Genomic DNA, 20,088 nt, shown 5'->3' with positions numbered 1-20,088 from the left:
AAATACTGAATGCTTATGTGCACTCAGTGCCTGATGTGTGTTAGAATAGTTTAACCTTTCATGCAGCACCTGGGTATGCCTTACTCCCCTTAAAAGCAAGGTTGGACACTGTCTTTACCTTTTTTCTTTGCCATATTTACAACTCAACCAAATATATTTTCAGAACCAAGGCAAGAAAAACCTTAAAGCATTAATAACCAATGAACATTTATTTACCTTGGATTTCTGAGTCTAGCAATGCTGAAGTTTAAAAAAAAATATGCTATATTTTTTTATCTTAATATAATCTCTTTGGTGTTTTATGAGTTGGGAATTCATCTTATAGTTGTATACTCTTCTTGGAAATGTTTTAAGATATTGATGAACGTTTAGAAATTTTGGCACTGTTTCTCCCTTTTCTCGTGTTCTTGGAGAAACTACATCTTATTACATCCGCACACCTGGCTAAATACTGTTCTTAGTTCTTTCTGACCCTAGGCATTAGCAGCCACTTGAATGTTTGTTTGTTTTTGAGACAGAGTCTCACTTTGGCACCCTTGGTAGAGTGCCATGGTGTCATAGTTCATAGCAACCTCAAACCCTTGGGCTCAAGTGATTCTCTTGCCTCAGCCTCCCGAGAAGCTAGTACTATAGGTGCCCACAACAGCGTCATGGTATTTTTTAGAGTCAGGGTCTCATTCTTGCTCAGGCTGGTCTCAAACCCACGGGCTCAGGCGATCCACCTGCCTCAGCCTCCCAGAGTGCTAGTATTACAGGTCAGACTGAATTTTTCCTTGGGCTCTTATTCTGCTTGCTGGCATTGAATCTTCTACCCTGTTTCCCCGAAAATAAGACATCCTCCGAAAATAAGGCCTACTTACAGGAAAGATAAGGCGTTCCCTGAAAATAAGACCTAGCGCATCTTTGGGAGCACACCTTAAAATTAGACACTGTCTTATTTTCGGGGAAACGGGGTAGGTATATTTTTAAGCCTCCTGCAGACCTATGAACTCTGAAACCTTGAAAGTTCTACTTATTTCCTAACTCATTTCTGTGTGTATAAAATGGGTATTTCTTTACCAATTGTTCATGATATTTGCCAAAGGTTAGTAACATTAAAATTTTCTTTTCTCTTTGTTGAACTGCTAAGAAAAACTTCTGAGAACAGTGCTGTCAGATAGAACTGTGCAGTGCTGGAAATGTTTCTGTTCTGTGCCACGCAGTACAGTAGCCACATACTAAGCACTTGAAGTGTGACTAGTGTGACTGAGAAATTGAATTCTATTTTTTTCACTCCCATCACCTTGGGTAGCTGCCATGGTGTCATCTTAGCTCACAGCCACCTCAAACTCTAGGGCTCAAGCAGTCCTCCTGCCTTAGCTTCCTAAGTAGCTAGGACTTCAGGCACCTGTCACGATGCCCAGCTAGGTTTTTTTTTTTTTTTTTTTAAAGTAGAGACCAGGTCTTGCTCTTGGTCAGACTGGTCTCAAACTCCTGAGCTCAAGCAATCCACCTGCTTTGGCCTCCTAGAGTGCTAGAATTACAGGTGTGAGCCCCTGTGCCTGGCCTAAAACTTTTTTAAAAATAAAATTTCCAGGAGGCACCCATAGCTCAGTGGTTAGGGCGCTGGCCACATGCTCTGGGGCTGGTGGGTTTGAACCTGGCGTGGGCCCGCTAAACAAACAAACAAACAAAATAGCCGGGTGTTCTGGCGGGCGCCTGTAGTCCCAGCTATTAGGGAGGCTGAGGCAAGAGAATCGCTTGAGCCCAAGAATTGGAGATTGCTGTGAGCTATGATGCTACAGCACTCTACCAAGGGTGACAAAGTGAGACTCTGTCTCAAAAAAAAAAAAGAAATAAATAAAATTTCTAAGCTTTAAGACTGGGGAGAATTGTGTATTTATTATCTAGATTTTTAATAATACCTTGCTGTATTTGCTTTTTAAATTTTGTTTAAACATTTCAAAGAAATTTAGGCTATCATGATGTGATACATACTCCAGCTTGGTCAGACTGGTCTCTTTTGACTATCATCATAGCCCCTTAATATTTAAGAACCCCATAATATCTAAAAACTAGCTCGTATTCAGATTTCTCTCATTTCCATGAAATGTATTTGGTTTGTTTAAATCAGGATCCACGCAAGATCTCATTGTTGCTTCCAGTTATATCTCTGAAATTGCTTTTAAACAAAACATTTCTGTATACTTGCAAATTTATACAAACAGTGCGAATAATTCCCATAGATACCCTTTGTCCATATCCATCAATTTACTGTATTTGATTTATCCCTTTTTTCTTTGTACATACTGAAACTATTTGAAAGTAATTTGCAGACATACTTCTTTACACTACAAAGTTTCCTATTTCCTAAGAAGAATAAAATGCTTTTCTAAAATCACACTACAGTAACCAGAGTCACAAAATTAACTTTGTTGTTGTTATCTTAGGCCTTATTTAGATTTTGTCAAATAATGTTCTTCATATCGAAAAAAGAATCCAGGATCATGAGTTGTATTGAGTGATCCTCCTGTCTCTTAGGTTTCTTTAATCTGGAGCACACTTTATTTTAAGACACAGATTTTCTTTTTTTAGGAGAGAAACTCAGATATTTTGTACAGTTTCTCAATTTGGATTTATCATGATTAACTTGAGGTTATATAATTTTGGTAGTATACCACACAAGTGATATATTACCAAATATAACCACCACAGAAGGGATGTGTTCTTTTTAGTACATTAGGGAAGGATTTGCTCTCAGTTTGACTCATTGCTAGTGATACTGAAACTCTTGATTCCTTGATAAAGGTTGTATTTTACAGGTTTCTCCCCTGTACTACTCTCTTTTTTTTTTTTTTTTTTTTGATACAAAGGAAAGAATAGGCAGATACTTTAAGACCAGGCGTCCCAAACTGCGGCCTGCGGTACACATGAAGCGGTGTGAATTGTATTTGTCCCCGTTTTGTTTTTTACTTCAAAATAAGATATGTGCAGTGTGCATAGGAATTTGTTCATAGTTTTTTTGTTTAAACTACAGTCCGACCCTCCAGCGGTCTGAGGGACAGTGAATTGGCCCCCTGTTTAGAAAGTTTGAGGACGCCTGCTTTAGACTATATAAATATCTGTTACTCCTTGAAATTTCAGCCATTAGTTTTAATACCCATTGATAATTATCAGATAGTAATTTTTGAAAAATTCCATTAGTCCTTCACCAATTATGTTAGCTTTTATAAGGAACAGCTTTTACTTCTATTTTTTTATTTATATATTTTATTATTTATATTAATGTTAGTCCTGGATTTCCTTATTTCTCTTTTCATCTATAATTGTCTTGCAAAGTAATTCATGGCATATACAGAGTAAAAGGACTGTTGTCTTTTTGTGTAAGAAGATCCTAGACTCTTAAGTTAGGCATATTACAGAGCAGAAATAAAAGAGGCTTCCATTCTTTAAGATATTTATTTTATTTGAGGAACTTAAAAGTTAAGTAAGATGACCTGGAATTGTGGGGCATGGGTAGATTAGGAAACATTTGGAAACTAGTTTTGAAAAAGTGTAGTGTCCGTACATGTGTGCTTGGTGTGGTGGGGGTGCTTCAAACCAGGTGGCTTCACCTTTTCTGCACTTTGAGAAATGTGCTTGCTTTCCATTTTGCCTTCTATTTCTTAGTCTTAAGCTCTTTAGGGTAAAGAGAATTTTTGATAATACTGACCTTATGCCATCTGTTCACATTAGCTTTCTCAGCTTGCTCCCTAAGCAAAGGTGTTGGAAATGTATTTGCCAAGTTAGAAAGCCTTAGCAATACTGTTCTACAGTGTCCCTAAAAACAACAGTTAAAATAGGGTTACTTAGCATGAACATGTCACATGGTTTTGAAGAGTCTGATTACTATAACTTTCATTAGACAAATTAAACAGCAGAATTGGAACTCTTTAAAATGTAATTTTGTTTTCTATCCTCCCCCAAAAGCATTTCAGAGTCTTAAGCACCCAGAGACCACTAATCTATTATCAGTAGTTGAAAGAAATTCACACCCAGAGTTTCAGCCAACTTTATGGACAGCTGAATTAAGCAGATAATAAAATGCAAATACTTTTGAAATGTCTTATAGGGTTGGCACTGATGCAGCAATATGTAAAATTAGGAGATGGGTCACACTTATCTGTGTTCCTATGGCAACTATTTGAATATTTGTTTCATATGGATTTTTATTCACTTTTCAGACATGCTATGAAAGAGCACCCCTCTCCTGCTCAGCAAGCATTTGTAGCTTGTACAGTGGCAGAATGGGCCAAAAGCTTAGTGTTGTGACCTGTTTTAAGAATAGCGTATCTTGAAATAAAAAAGTAAAAATAAAAGTACAAATAAAAGTGCAAAAAAGCTAACCTTAAGCTAAAGTACTGATATGTTGTATGTACTAATAGTCAATATCTATTCCAGCATGTCAGGCATTGTTCTTAGCACTTCACATAAAATCTTCACAACTCTGAGATATAGATACTGTCATGTTTCAGATAAGGAAACACAGCTACCTGGTTCAGCTTCTGTGTTCTTTATGGGAATGTGAAATACTGTATTCTGTGTACAAAAACTAAGAAGGCTATTTAATTGCCCCCTCCCCTGTGTTAATCCAGATGGAGATAGGGGAGGGCGTGCAGGAGAGAGAAAAGGAAACTTTAGTTTTAGTCATTTGTAGCTTGTTACTCTGGGTTTTAGGTTGTCTGATTAATAGTCTGTTTACTTAGCTTTTGGAATCTGGGTTTAAGTGTCAAGTCCTGAAGTATAGTGCTACTTGCAAACTAAAGTCTGATCTGTATGCCAAATGATCTTTCATGTGCTCTTTTATAAAAAGAAGGAAGCAGTTGATAATTTGTATGCTTTTGTGCATCTTGTCATTAGTGTTGTAGAAAGGGGAACATGGCAATGTATGCTTTCATATGCTTCAGGATTCTGTGAGATGCAAAATATTTGTGATTGGGGGAGAGGGGTATTACTGGAAAGATGGGGTAGAATCTCTTTACAGTATACCCTTTTGTACAGTTTGACTGCTTTACCGTATGCATATGATAACTTAAAAAAAATAAGTAGTCCTTTATTATGGACCCCAGTTGATTGACTCTATATTCATATATGTAGTAACAGCAAAATAAATGTTCTGTTAAGTTAAAAAAAAGAAACAACCCACCTTTATTATAGAAATTTCCAGGCATTTCTTAAAATAAAATATCTCCAGCTTCAACAGTCACAAAGTTTTGCCAATTGAGTGGATAAAAAAATGTGGCTATAGTTCGGATATTATTGTATGTCCTCTGAAAATAGTGCAAGTTTAGAGAGACTGTTTTATGTTCTCTGAATTTATCTGTGGTTTGTTCTACAGTCTATAATTCATTTTCTGTGGTATAGCTTATATACCATCACACCTTAATAACTAAGAATACCTATGGTTATGTGCTGTTTTGAAAATATTATGCCACATTTTAAAAATCTTTTATACAAATACTACTAGACAATTAACCTAGTATGGTGACCCTTTTAAGCTGTCCTACACTAAGGGTGCAGTTAAACCAGAATTGTGGTTGACGATGGTGAATTGTCCTATTACTGTACGAGGTCTGACAATTAAGTTCACAACTCATCCTAGAAAATGTGCTGCTTACCTCATTGCTGAATATCACTATTATCACTTTGAAGTACTCCCCTTGGGAAGCTATGCACTGATGCCAGTGCCTAGTCCACCTTTCAAAGCAATTTTGGAACTCTTTTTTTTCTGGAATGACCATCAAAGCTGTCATCGTATTACCCTGGGTGTCCTTAATGTCATCAAAATGTTTTCCTTTTAATATTTTGTCTTCAGGTAAAGGAATAAATCATTGGGGGGCCAGATGAGTTGAGTAGGGAGAGTATTCCACTATAATTGTTTACTGGCTGAAGTTCCCTTGCAGACAATGCCGTGTGAGCCAGTACATTGTCGTGATTCAAGAGCCATGAGTTGTTGGCCAAGTTTTTCAGTTCACATTTTCCTAACTTGTTTTTCTATCAATATTTACTTGGTCTGCTATGCTTCTCACAGTCAGCTGACAATTTTGCAGCAAAATCCAACAAATTTTTGCAATGTTTTTGTCAGTTCTGCTTGTTATTTGCCACCATGACCTCTCTTCATCAGTGCCAGTTTCTCCATTTTGTACACTGCCGTTTTCTTATGGCATTAGCCCCATAAACTTGGACTAACCCTGATTTTACTTCCACTCTTCATGAATTTAACACAAAATTTAATGTTTATTCATTGTTCTGTTTCAAGCCTTGACATTGTTGAGACAGCACACAAAAACAATAATAATGAACTCCACTTAGCAAGACACTGCCACATGTTGACACAAACACAGCTTTGAAATACTGATATACCAAAGTTATGAAACCTTACTGAATTGTTAGTATGCTCATAGTGGCAAGTTCATGAACTTAATTGTTAGACCTCATATGTTTTAGTGTAGTTCTCTTTTGAATATATCACAAGAAAAATAGGCAGAATTACTTAGTACGGTGGGCATTCGTACTCAGAAATAATGCCACTAAGGAAAACTATCTTACCTACCTTATTTGAAGAGGTGAAAGCAAATTTGACTTAGCTGTCAAATATAACTTAACCAATAAGAATATGTTTCTTGAAATCGCAGACATTCTTTTTCTTAACAACTCTTTAGGAAGAAGCAGTTTCCTATTTAGTGTGTAAAAGGCTACCACTTAAGTGTGCTTTTTAAATACGTTTAAACATACGACATAGTTTGCCACTTCTGTTTAATTTTGCTATTTATTTTTAAAGATTAAAAAAATGTTTTTTTCTGAGCTAGTGAGCTACAGAGATAATTTTTTTTAAATTTTCTCTATACATATACATGTGTTTATCGGGTTTCCACTTTTTGCCTTCACAAAATTAAAAAGGCTTAAAATTTAATAACAATGTTTAAGATAAGGACTAGAAACAAAAACTTCGTAAAGAACGAACAAAGATAAATACATTCAGAAAAGAAATCAGATTGCTGCAATGAAATATTGAGCAGTAATAACAATAATGCAAAAAAAGTAACATTCACATTGTCATATAAAAGTATGTCTATCATAGAATGCTTTGACGCTGAGGTTCAGTATGGAGTCATCAGTTAACTTTTTTTCCCCCAAAGTCTCAAAAATATAGACAATGAATATTTATAAAAAAAATAGAAGACAATTTCAAAAAACAGATCATGCCAAATCTTATAGATAATAGAAAAAGAAGAAATACTTCAAAATCATTCTACTTCATCTGGATATACCTGATATTCAAATTGGAAAAAATATATTGTTATAAAGGGAAATTGCAAACATATTTCACCTTTAAATGAGGATGCAATGTCTTAACATATTAACAAGTTAAATTAAAAGTTATTGTTCAAATAATGTACTTTGGTCAAAATTAAATCCAATTTATGTGAGAATTAGTCACTATGTTCTTTTTTTTCCTTTTCCTTTCCCTCACCCTCTCCCTCTTTCAGAGATAATTTTTTTTTTGAATAAAGAATTTGTGTCTGTCACATGAAGTATTTTGAATGGTACTAGTACATTATTGAGAGAGAAGTTCAAATATATATGCATGGCTTTTGGTAGAATGTGTTGAATGAGAAAAGAGTATAAGGATTAATTACATAGATTGCAAGGATTGGGTGCACCCTATGTCTTTAAAACGAAATCTTTGCTTTTTCTACAAGACACCCTGAGCCTGATGGTGGTCATTGCTAACCATTGTGGCATGTTTTTCTTACTGTATTTTTCTAGGGATTGAGCAAGGAATAGGAAACACAGGTTGTGTGACTTAGTTCCTCCTCTTCACTGTCCTTTTGAATAGTGTTTGTTTACAGTTATCTTATACCTAACCTCTAAAGTTGAAGGGTAGGAAAAAATCTGTTAGAATCATTTGGAGTTCAGTGAGTCATATCTGTGGTTTATATCTTGATTTTGTGTTTATTTTCCATATTTAATGCTGTTTTTACTCTTTCTCAAACACTGTGGGACTTAACTTGTGACACCTGAAACTCAAAGTTGCTTTAAGTGAAGACTTAGCAACATTGTGAAGTGAAGACTGAGAAACATTGAATTCTTATTTATAGAATAGTTTAGGAAGTAACTTGTTGCTTTTAGGTATATAACTCTCTGAACACCATGAGTCACTGACATATGTTCTCCATTATTGGAAAGGTTAAAACTATTAAATTTAACAAGAGTCTAAGGATCCTCTACTAAGAAAAACAGATGTATGTAACTTCCTGAAACTGAATGAACAGTCTGCTTTGGAAAAGGCCTTCCTTAAGTTCACACATAAATTCCTTGGTATAGTTTGGGAGACCACTTATGTTTATATTCTTCCTTTAGTTCTGTAACTAGGAGTATAGAAGTAACAAGTTAAAGTTAGGAAGAAGTGGAAATTAATAATTTATAAGGTTTTATTTTAACCAGATTCATTGTAAGTTACATACCTCATAGCTGGTATATTGCCTTGCTCTGCATGTATACATGAGTTTATATAACAGGTTAATCTACTTTATTACTGTTTGTGTTAATGGTTACACAGTTGTTTGACTCCTTGCCCTTGGTGTTCAGTGACTATGAGTTATTGTAATTATATTCTGGCTGAGGCTAATATAATAAAGCCTTCATTTTTAGCCTTTTAGTAGAACTTAATCTCTTACACCACGTTTAGTCACTAGAGTTTTAATGACCCTATCTGGGGTCCAGTAACATGTGACTTTTGTTCTTACACACTTAATTGGTTTTCAAGGATTTTTATCATCTTTAGGTCTGCTACACATGTATATATTCGTTTATTGAATACTTTAGTATCTTCTAAGTTCACAAAGCAAATCTAAGTCCTTTACTGTCCTTATAAAACCCTTCAGGGCCTGGGAACCTGTGGCCTTGGGGCGCATGTGACCTTCTGGAGTTTTGAGTGCTGCCTTTTGACTGAGTTCGATTTTTTTTTGGTGGGGATGGGGGTGTGCGGGGGGAGACAGAGTCCACTATATTGCCCTCAGAGTGCTTGGCATCACGGCTCACAGCAACCTCCAACTCTTGGGCTTAAGCGATTCTCTTGCCTCAGCCTCCCAAGTAGCTGGGACTACACGTGCCTGCCACAACACACTGAGTCCAAATTGTCAGTACAAATCCTTTTTAATAAGTTTGGATTTGGCCAAGGGGCCACACTTGGGGTTCTGGAGGGTCACGTGGTCTTGAGGCCACAGGTTCTTCACCCTTGCCAGATGTTACAAAAGTCCTTGTAGTTCCCTTAGCAGACTACACTTTAGTATTTCTGTGCCTTAGCACATCCTCTTTCTATTGAGAAATCTCTAACCTACCTCTCTTAAACACATTGCCTCAGCTTTGGAGCTGCTTTTGACAAGATTCCTTGTACATATCTTTGTTTTGGCACCTTTTTCACAGTATTACAGCTTTCTTTATCTGTGCTTGCTCTTCCAAGTTCATTTAGATCAAGGATTCTGTGGCATTTTAATCTTTTTATGCTGTAAATTAGTTTTTCTGAATCCTAAGGCATTTGAACAAGTAACTAAATGTTAAGGGGGATAAAGGACAAAGAGAGGATAGGTCCAATAATTCAAAGATCTTAAAGAATAAACCAAGAAACATGGGTGACTTCAAATCTCCTGAACCATAAATGCTAGTTCGCAGATGTTGCTGTTCCCTTTAATCTCTACTTCTACCTTAGTTGAAACAATTGCATACCGTATTTGTTGAGAAAAGAAGATCCAGGGTGGCGCCTGTGGCTCAAGAGGGTAGGGCACTGGCCCCATATGCCAGAGGTGGCAGGTTCAAACCCAACCCCAGCCAAAAACTGCCAAAAAAAAAAAGAAAAGGAGATCCAGGCTGGGTGCGGTGGCTCATGCCTGTAATTCTAGCTCTCTGGTAAGCCGAGGTGGGTGGATTGCCTGAGCTCAGGAGTTTAAGACCAGCCTAAGCAAGAGCAAGACACCCCATCTCTACCAAAATAGAAAAAACTAGCCAGGCATAGGGGCGTATGCCTGTAGTCCCAGTTAATCAGGAGGCTGAGGCAAGAGGATTGCTCAAGCCCAAGCGTTTGAGGTTGCTGTGAGCTATAATGTCTCAGCACTCTACCCAGGGCAACCAAGTGAGACTCTGTCTCAAAGAAAGAAAGAAAGAAAAGATTTGCTATTTGGCTATTAATTCCCTGACTTTAATTAATATAATGGAGATGTTACTGTTGACCTTAAAGCCTTAATGGTTAAGTAAGGTTTTTTTTTTGTTTGTTTTTGTTTTTTGAGGCAGAGTCTCACTTCGTTGCCCTCAGTAAAGTGCGATGGCATCATAGCTCACAGCGACCTCAAAACTCTTGGGCTCTAGAGATCCTCTTGCCTCAATTTTTCATTTTTAGTAGAGATGGGGTCTTGCTCTTGCTCATGCTGGTCTCTAACTTGTGAGCTCAAGCAATCCACCTACCTTGGCCTCCCAGAGTGTTAGGATTACAGATGTGAGCCACTGTGCCCTGCCTTAAGGATTTTTTATGATGGCGATATATGAATGTCAAATCTTTCTAGTCCACTTGGTTGCTAACATAGTTTTTACTAATTTTTTTTTTCCAGCTCCAGAACCTGGGGATCAACCCAGCAAACATTGGCTTTAGTACCCTGACAATGGAGTCAGACAAATTCATCTGCATTAGAGAAAAAGTAGGAGAGCAGGCCCAGGTGGTAATCATTGATATGAATGACCCAAGTAATCCAATTCGAAGACCAATTTCAGCGGACAGCGCCATTATGAATCCTGCTAGCAAAGTAATTGCACTAAAAGGTATAAAAAGATTGTGCGTTTTTTCCTTAAATGTATATGTATATTTTATATGTATATTCCCTCCTATGTATATTTTACGCAAATACAGTTATTAGGGTATGCTTAAATTTGGGTAAAGAAAAAAGATCTGCAAAGTTAAGGCAAGGACTAAACTTGATTTAAACTTAGGACTTTTACTTGGAATGTTTCTGTGAAATGTTTTACTTATAGCTCTATTTGGAATAATTTTAACTTTTAGAATAAACACATTTAAATTTTATATTTGTAGTATAAGACTACAATGCTAAACATACTTCTACAGAGGAAATAAATTAATGATTCCTATTCTGGAGTAGAGCATGCTTTACTAATTCTAGCACCTAAACATTGCAGAATTTTTGTTATGATGATAAACTTGCCTTTCATTCTGTACCCTTTTCATACTTCAGGCTTATATTTTTATTTATCTTGTCAAGTTCTAAAAATGGCTTGAATTTACGTTGTTAAAATTGTGTGTGTCTGGGTGGATATTGAAGCTCTAGAGTCAAGGGTGTTTGAATTTATCCAAACTAACTTTGAATTGTCACAACAGGGAAATGTTTAACTTATCAGTCTATGTAGAGTTCAAAGAATGTCTGGGACCCTATATTAAGTTTTTTTCCTTTTAAATTTTAGCATGAGAATATAAATGACCCCTTAAAACAGAAGTTTCTAAAGAAGACTAGGTGACAAATTATGACTGACTCTAAAAGGGGCATTTAATTGATAATTTGGTTTTTTGCCTTTATTTTATTTTGAGACAGAGTCTCACTTTGTTGCCCTTGGTAAAGTGCCCTGGCGTCATAGCTCTCAGCAACCTCAGACTCTTGGGGGCAAGTGATCTCTTGCCTCAGTTTTTCATTTTTAGTAAAGACTAGGTCTCATTCTTGCTCAGGCTGGTCTTGAACTCATGAGTTCAAGTGGTCCACCTGCCTTGGCCTCCCAGAGTACTAGATGCGCCTGGCCTTTGTTTTTCTTCTTGATAATTAGGAGGAAGAGTTCATGTTCCCGGTAATCTCTTGATAATTTATGAGTTGTTAGAATTGAATAGACTTCTTTACATGACTTAAACTTTGTATTTAGTGATAATACTGATTGGAAAGTAAATGGGAGCAAGTAGAATAAGCATATTCAACAGATAAGTTTATATCACATATCTTAAGAGTCGATCTTTTCCGAGGGAAAGATAGTCCAACTTTTGTTAGCCCAGATGTTCTGTAACAGAACAGTAAGCATTTTACTCCTTTAAAACAAAGAGATTGTAGGGCACTAACTCTCTTTCGGCCTCCTTAAAAGAATTTAAATTCAGGTGTTTAGCAACTCTCACACCTCACTGTAAAAGGCCAGTTATTTTAATTTTGTCAAAGTTCTTTTCTATTTTTAATGTTATTGTTATCTTATCACATTTCTTAATGCTTTCTTATGTGTGCAGATGGTGAGTTATCTTAAATTAGATTGTATTAGTTATTGTCCTGTTCTATAAAAAGAATAAATTGAGGGCAGTGCCTCTGACTCAAAGGAGTAGGGCACTGGCCCCATATACTGGAAGGGGTGGATTCCAACCCAGCCCTGGCCAAAAACTGCAAAAAAAAAAAATAATAATAATAAAATAAATTGAAAAGATTGCCAGAGCTTGTACAGAAACATCATAGATTTGTACCTGTATGTCTGCACTATGGAGTTGAGCTGTCATCCCTTTCCCCCCGCCCCAAACTGTCCCACTTATATTATACTCTGACCCCTTTCATGTAAAAAACAGTAAGTCTCATAAACTGGGAGTTGGGAAGGCAGCAAAGGAAAGTAAGTCATTCCAAAGTACTGCTTTTCTCCGAAGTCAGTTTTAAACCCCTTGGCTTCTTTTTATAAACAGGACTATAACTCTCACAATTTTTCAAGTCTGGTTGTGGTTTACATACTGTGTTGGATGGGAGTAACATTCTTTGTTTTATGAAAGAAGTTTTTGAACATGTGGTAAGAAGAGTCATAGTATAAAACTGTATGTTTGTCTCCCTTTTGGGCCCCTCCACCTCAATCTTACAATTTTTCTCCTTCAGGAGCCAGATTCTCTGTGGCTCTGGAATGAGGTTTTCCTTAGTCTCTAAGGCAGTGGTTCTCAACCTTCCTAATGCCATGGCCCTTTAATACAGTTCCTGTGGGTCGTGACCCACCGGTTGAGAATCACGGCTCTAAGGACTAATCTTGATAGCCTAGTCATAGCTATGGGCTTTGATCTCTGCTAATTTAAACCAAATCACTTTTGAACTGTGATGGATTTCAAATTACAAGTATAAGCCCTTGCATCTGACTCAGTGGACTCTAACACTCAAGGCAGATTTATCCTCCTTTTACTAAATGCCTGCTTTCTTAATTGGGTGAAGGTTGAACTTTGTTCTTATCTCCAGTATATTAACACATCTGAAACTGTCCTCTTCCTTTCCTTTCCTCCAGCACTGCTATCTCCTTCCCTTTGTATCTTAAACCTATTAAATGTAGCATGCAGTTTTTTTATGTGCTAGTAGTAACAAGGAAGAGTTGAAGTAGATTCTCTTTTTAAAAAGCAGTTTTCACAAGATTTTAGTTGGATGAGATGACTGCCTTTAAAAAAGTAGACTCCCCCCCACCAAGTGTTTGTATCAGATTTGCTTTGTCCTGTGTACATACAACTAACTTAGATTATGTGGAGACATAACTTAATTTTAAGATTATGTGGAGACATACTTAATTTTAAGTATGAAGGTTACAACTTTGTTTTTAGTTATTGTTAAGAAAAGCTGTTCTTTAGACTCACTTGCAATTGGGAGTTAGAAGTCCATGGAAGTCATACTGTATGTTTAAAATGTGTTTATTAGAGGTAATATAGCTTTTGCTTAAGTTGTAAATGTAGATTGCTTAGTCTTAAGCTATTATCTCTAATGGTTGCTGCTCTGTTAATATGACTTCTGTAGTTGGTTATTAGACTCATGATAGAACCATTTTTGTTTCAATGTTACAGAGCTTAGTCTAGCTAGGTCTTCATCTTAGATTTTACCTTTTTAATAATTCATAATTCTTGATTTTGTTTTTAGCTGGGAAAACTCTTCAGATATTTAACATTGAAATGAAAAGCAAAATGAAGGCCCATACCATGACTGATGATGTCACCTTTTGGAAATGGATCTCTTTGAATACGGTTGCTCTTGTTACGGATAATGCAGTTTATCACTGGAGTATGGAAGGAGAGTCTCAGCCAGTGAAAATGTTTGATCGCCATTCTAGCCTTGCAGGGTGTCAGATTATCAATTATCGTACAGATGCAAAGCAAAAGTGGTTACTTCTGACTGGCATATCGGCACAGGTAACATTTTTCTACTTTTTGATAAAGAAGAGATCTAAAGAATTGTTGTACCCAGAATGCAGTTTATTTTGAAATTAGGTTTTCTCAGTCCTGTTGAATTTGACTTATTTTGGAAGATGTTTTTATTTGTTCCTTTTCTTTATTTTCCTTTTTTAAAAATAAAGTTTGCTGGCTTAATGCCATATAATTTCAGAGTACTCTTACCGAGTGTTTTTAGCTCTTATGGATTGAGTAGAAGTTGAGTTCCTATGTGAATGATTTAGGATTTATTACAGTGTATATGTACTTCACCGAATGATGAATATTTATATATCTTTTAAGATATATGAGGCTGATTTTAAACATTCATGTTAAGTTTTAATAAGATAATGTTTGGAGCTAAACATCAAATACACATTGAGAGACTAAAATAACAAGAATTATAAATCTTGCTAAAGATGCCTAAAACATTGTAATTATTTCTGTAATTGAAGAATTCAAGAGTTATTGATTCATTGGGTTGCCAAATACTATTCTCATCAATTCTTTGCAGCAAAATCGTGTGGTGGGAGCTATGCAGCTGTATTCTGTAGATAGGAAAGTATCTCAGCCCATTGAAGGACATGCAGCTAGCTTCGCACAGTTTAAGATGGAAGGAAATGCTGAAGAATCAACGTTATTCTGTTTTGCAGTCCGAGGTCAAGCCGGAGGGAAGGTAAGCTGGGTAATTATGTTAGTGATAATTCTCTGTCTTTTGCTACTAATTAATTGTCTAATTTCAAAACATTCTTCCTTCATGGTTAATAATGTTTTGAGACAGAGTCTCAGTTAGTCGCCCTTGGTAGAGTGCTGTGGTGTCAACCTCAAACTGAAGCGATTCTCTTGCCTCAGCCTCCCAAGTAGCTGGGACTATAGGCGCCTGGCTAATGAATAATATTCTTTAAAAATTTTTTTGTTAGCCACTGATTTTTTTTTTTTTTATTGCTTTTATCAAAGACCTTAAGTTAGTATTATTTTTCCTTTTTTTTATTGTTTCAGGTTAATTGAGGATACAAAGAAGTTAGTATTTTTCAACTTCACTATGCCTAAGAATCATTAGGGTTGCTAAAATGCACATTGTGTGTCATATATATAAAGAGTCTAATTTAGTGAGTGGTGCCCATAATCTACATTGTAATTACCTTAGGTGGCTTGATATAGATAGAATGTAGACCATTGTTGAGTAACATTGACTTAAGTTTAGAGGGTCTCAGTTGCTGCATTTTGGAATCACCTTGACAAATTGAGGTACATTATCTTGATTGCAGACAACAGAAACAGTGTCTGGTTGAACAGAGCATAGATAGAAAATTTAGTGAAAGGATATTGGATAGTTTATAATAGCTAGGATGGCTATAGAAGCAATCTTGGAAAATGAGGAAGAATAAGGGAGAATGGCAGCAACCAGAGTCCCAGCCACAGAATTCTGAGGACTCTTTTACCTCTGTGCCACTGCCAGAGTAAAATCTCTGAAGTCTGAATAACTTTATGTCCCCAGCTCTCTGTTCAAAGTCCAGTATAAGCAAAGCCACATACTTGCATTTTATCTCATAAGAGGTTTGGAAAATAGGCTGGTTGCCTGTTGCTCAGTGGTTAGGGCCCTGGCCATGTGCACTAGGGCTGGTGGGTTCAAACCTAGCCAGGGCCTGCTAAACAACAATGACAACAACAACAAAATATAGCCGAGTGTTGTGGTGGGCACTTGTGGTCCCAGCTACTTGGGAGGGTAAGACAGGAGAATTGCTTGAGCCCAAGAGTTTGAGGTTGCTGTGAGCTATGACACAATAGCCTCTACAGAGGGCGACAAAGTGGAGACTCTGTTTCAATTTCAAAAAAAATAAAAGAGAGGTTTGGAAAAGAAATACAGAAGAACCTCTATAAGTTGACCACCCATACGGAGGTGGTCAATATAAGGAACTTGCATTGAGTACTTGTAGTACAAGTTTGGTCTATGAAAATTAGGTCAGCTTAAGGAGGTAGTCATGTAGAGAGGTGCTCAGCTATGGACGTTCTACTGTATTTGGAGTTTGATGCTCCTTAATGGAAGACTGGCTCTATCTGCCATTAAAACTTTTTTAAAAGAGTTTGTGGAGATTAGATATCCTTAAAACATAAGGTCAGGACATCTTTTGAACAAAAGTCTTACTGGAAAAAAGCTTCAATATCATTTTTATATAGTATTTGAAACCCTGTTTATAAGTTCTTGAGCCTTTTTGATACGTCCTGCTATATCTTTTATAATCTGCTATGACTTGAAGGAATATGTCATTTTTTCAGTATGGCTAATCCTGATGAAGGATGAGACCCCATAATTTTCATGTGATACTATCTTAGAAACTGAATTATGTTTTGTTCATTCCTGACATTTCTAAGGAAAGTGTATATAATACCTTTTCATTGACACTATTGATTTTCTCTTGTCTGGTTGATACGTAGCATCAGACTTTTTTTTTTTTTTTCCTCTTCAAGAGACAATGTCTGACAATGTCTTGCTGTGTTGCCCAGACTGGATTTCTGGTTTCAAGGGATCCTCATGACTCAGCCTTCTAAGTAGCTGGAACAAAAAGTGTATGTCACTGTGCCTGGTCTAGCATCAGATATTTTAAATCAAAAATGTTCTCTTGAAATTTGTGGGATATATGTGATTAGAGAGATAACAAAGCTTAGGTGTATACTTTCCCTCTGTATTAGAATAGATTTGTAGGCAGAGAAGAATTTAATAATTTGTTAGAGATCTATTTGGAAATACTAAATATAATCAAACACTATGAGAAAGTACCATTGTAGGTAAGGTATTACCACTGGATGTACTTTATTTCAGGTACATTTTTTGATGTGATTATTTAAGATATTCTTAGAACTTTTAAAAATATATTTAAATAATCCACACTTGTAGGAATCTCTAAAGACAGTAGAGAGACATCCCCTGTTCCTTTTTACCCAGTTTCTCACATCTTATTTAACTACAGACTAGTATGAAAACCTTGAAAATAACATTGGTACAATTGTATGGTTTATCACCGCAATGATTTTCCTCATAGCTTTATAGTGAGTCACAGGACTCACTCCTCGCCCACACCATTCCTAATCCCTGACAACCCCTGATTTATTCTCCATCTCTATATTTGTCACTTCAAGAATGTTATATAAATAGAACATATAGGATGTGACCTTTTGAGACTGGCTTCTTTTTTTCCACTTAGTGTAATGTCCATGAGATGCTTATTCTTTTTTACTGCCAGGTATTCTGTGGTATGGTATCACTCAGTTTAACATTCATCTACTTATAAGACAAATGGATTATACTTGGATTATTTTCACTTGAGAGCTGCAAATAATGTTATGATCAACTGCTAAAAGATTTTAAGTTTATAGAAATTGTGTTTTCTTTTGAATAGTTACATATCATTGAAGTTGGCACACCGCCTACAGGGAATCAGCCCTTTCCAAAGAAGGCAGTGGATGTTTTCTTTCCTCCAGAAGCACAGAATGACTTTCCTGTTGCAATGCAGGTATGTCAAGCAAAGGAAATGGATTTTTAAAATTTCTCCTCTTAAAAGAAATTAATCCAGACACCTGTTCATAGTCAATTTAATTTAAGGGTTACTTAGAAGAGTACTCTTTAATCTATAATAAATTTGTTAGTGAAACTTTGAAAATAATACATAGACTTCTATGGATTCTGCTGCATACCTTGGAAATATTGTGGGTTTGCAGACCACCACAATAAAAAGTCACAATAATTTTTTTGGTTTTGTGGTTTGGTTTTGTCCAATTTGCTATTGCATACTTAATAATTGAGAAAAAGGTATATACCTTAATTTAAACATACTTTATTGCTAAAAAAAAAAAATACTAATGATCATCTGAGTCTTTAGTGAGTTATAATCTTGTCACTGATGGAGGGTTTTGCTTCATGAAGGTTGGGATGGCTCTGGAGATTTCTTTTCCTTCCTTTACCCTTTTTTCCTTTTTCTTTCTCCCTTTCTCCTTTTCCCTTTCCTTTTTTTTTTTTGACAGCATCTCATACTATTGCCCTGAGTAGAGAGCTGTGGCATCATAGCTCATAACAACCTCACAAGACATCTTCCTGCAGGCCTCAGCCTCTCAAGTAGCTGGAACTACATGCCATGATGCCCGGCTAGTTTTTTCTATTTTTAGTAGAGACAGGGTCTCACTCTTGTTGGTCTCAAACTCCTGAGCTTAAACAGTCCACTGGCCTCGGCCTTCCTGAGTGCTGGGATTGCAGGCATGAGCCACAGTGCCCAGCCTTTGCTATTGCTGTTTCTTAACACAATAGTGCATTTTGCTGCATCAGTTAACTTTTTCTTTCATGAATGATTTCTCTGCAGCATAAAGTACTATTTATAGTGTTTCACCCACCATAGAATTTATTTCAAAATGGGAGCCAGTTCTCTCAAACCCTGCCATTGCTTTATGAACTAAGTTTGTATGGTAATCCTTTGTTGTCATTTCAACAGTTTTCACAGCATCTTTACCAGAAGTAGATAACATCTCAAGAAACTACTTTCTTTGCTCATCTGTAAGAAATGATTCCTTATCATCAGATTGCTACAGGTCTGTCACATATTCAAGCTCCACTGTGATTCTAATTCTCTTGCTATTTCTACCACATCTGTACTTACTTCCTTCACTGAAGTCTTGAACTCCTCAAAATCATGAGGGTTGGAATCTTCTTCCAAACTCTTATTAGTGTTGATATTTTTACTTTCTCCCATGAATTAATGATGTATACTCTGGTGAACCTTTTACAGAAGGTTTTCAATTTACTTTGCCCAGGTACATCAGAGGAATCACTGTCCTTACAGCTGTAGCCTTACAAAATGTTATTTCTTTTTTTTTTTTTTTTTTTGGCCGGGGCTGGGTTTGAACCCACCACCTCCGGCATATGGGACTGGCGCCCTACTCCTTGAGCCACAGGTGCCGCCCACAAAATGTTATTTCTTAAATAAGACCTAGAAGTTGAAATTATTCCTTAATTATAGTCTTTAGAATAGTTATTGTGTTAGGAAACATGAAGACATTAATCTCCTTGTACATTTGCATTAGCATTCTTGAATATCCAGGAACATTGTCAGTGAGCAGTAATGTTTTGAAAAGAATTGTTTTTCTGAGCAGTAGGTCTCAATAGCCAGCTTAAAATGCTCAGTAAAACATGCTATAAGCAGATGTACTGTCTTGCAGACTGTGCTCCATTTTAAGGGCCCTAAGATTTTCAGAATGAACAGTGAACACTGGCTTAAACTTAGGCACCAGCTGCTTTAGACCCTAAAACGAGTCGGCTCATCCTTTGGAGCTTTGAAACCAAGCATTGACTTCTCCTCTTTAGATCTGAGTGTCCTGGATGGCATCTTCTAATATAAGGCTGTTTTGTCCACACTGGAAATCTGTTGTTTAGCATAGCCACCTTTATAAGTGATCTTAGCTAGATCTTCAAGGATTATTCTTAGAAGCAGTATTATCCTCTTCATGTGAGTGTTTAAGAAGATAACTTGCTGCAGTTTCTACATGATCACTTGCTTCACCTTGTACTTTTATGTTCTGGAGATGGCTTCTTTCCTTAAGCTTAATGAACCCACCTCTCAGTTATATGCTTCTTTCCTGCAGCTTTCTCACCTCTCACAGCCTTCATAGGGTTGGAGAGATTTAGATTAGGCTTTGGCTTAAGGGAATGTTGTGGCTGGTTTGGTCTTCTCTCCAGACCCACTAAAACTTTTTCCTTATCAACAAAAAGGCTATTTGGCTTTCTTATCATTCATGTATTCACTGGAGCAGCACTTTTAGTTTCCTTGAAGAACTTTTCCTTTGTAGTCATAACTTGGCTATTTGTCTCAAGAGACCTAGTTCTTGGTCTACCACAGCTTTCA

At 36.5% G+C, this 20,088-nt stretch overlaps 1 protein-coding gene across 2 annotated transcripts in view; it reads left to right on the top strand.

Moving 5' to 3' along the window:
- Positions 1-20,088, top strand: part of CLTC (clathrin heavy chain) — a 75,553-nt gene that overhangs the window by 13,322 nt on the left and 42,143 nt on the right. For both annotated transcript variants that reach the window (XM_053569077.1, XM_053569078.1), the window contains exons 2-5: positions 10,623-10,830; positions 13,914-14,182; positions 14,715-14,876; positions 17,599-17,712. In XM_053569077.1, the coding sequence (XP_053425052.1) occupies positions 10,623-10,830; positions 13,914-14,182; positions 14,715-14,876; positions 17,599-17,712 (753 nt within the window). The remainder of the gene's footprint in view (positions 1-10,622; positions 10,831-13,913; positions 14,183-14,714; positions 14,877-17,598; positions 17,713-20,088) is intronic.

The sequence above is a fragment of the Nycticebus coucang genome, chromosome 18 (genome assembly GCF_027406575.1).
Source record: "Nycticebus coucang isolate mNycCou1 chromosome 18, mNycCou1.pri, whole genome shotgun sequence".
NCBI classification, from domain to species: domain Eukaryota; kingdom Metazoa; phylum Chordata; class Mammalia; order Primates; family Lorisidae; genus Nycticebus; species Nycticebus coucang.
This window is presented reverse-complemented; position numbering and strand designations above follow the sequence as displayed.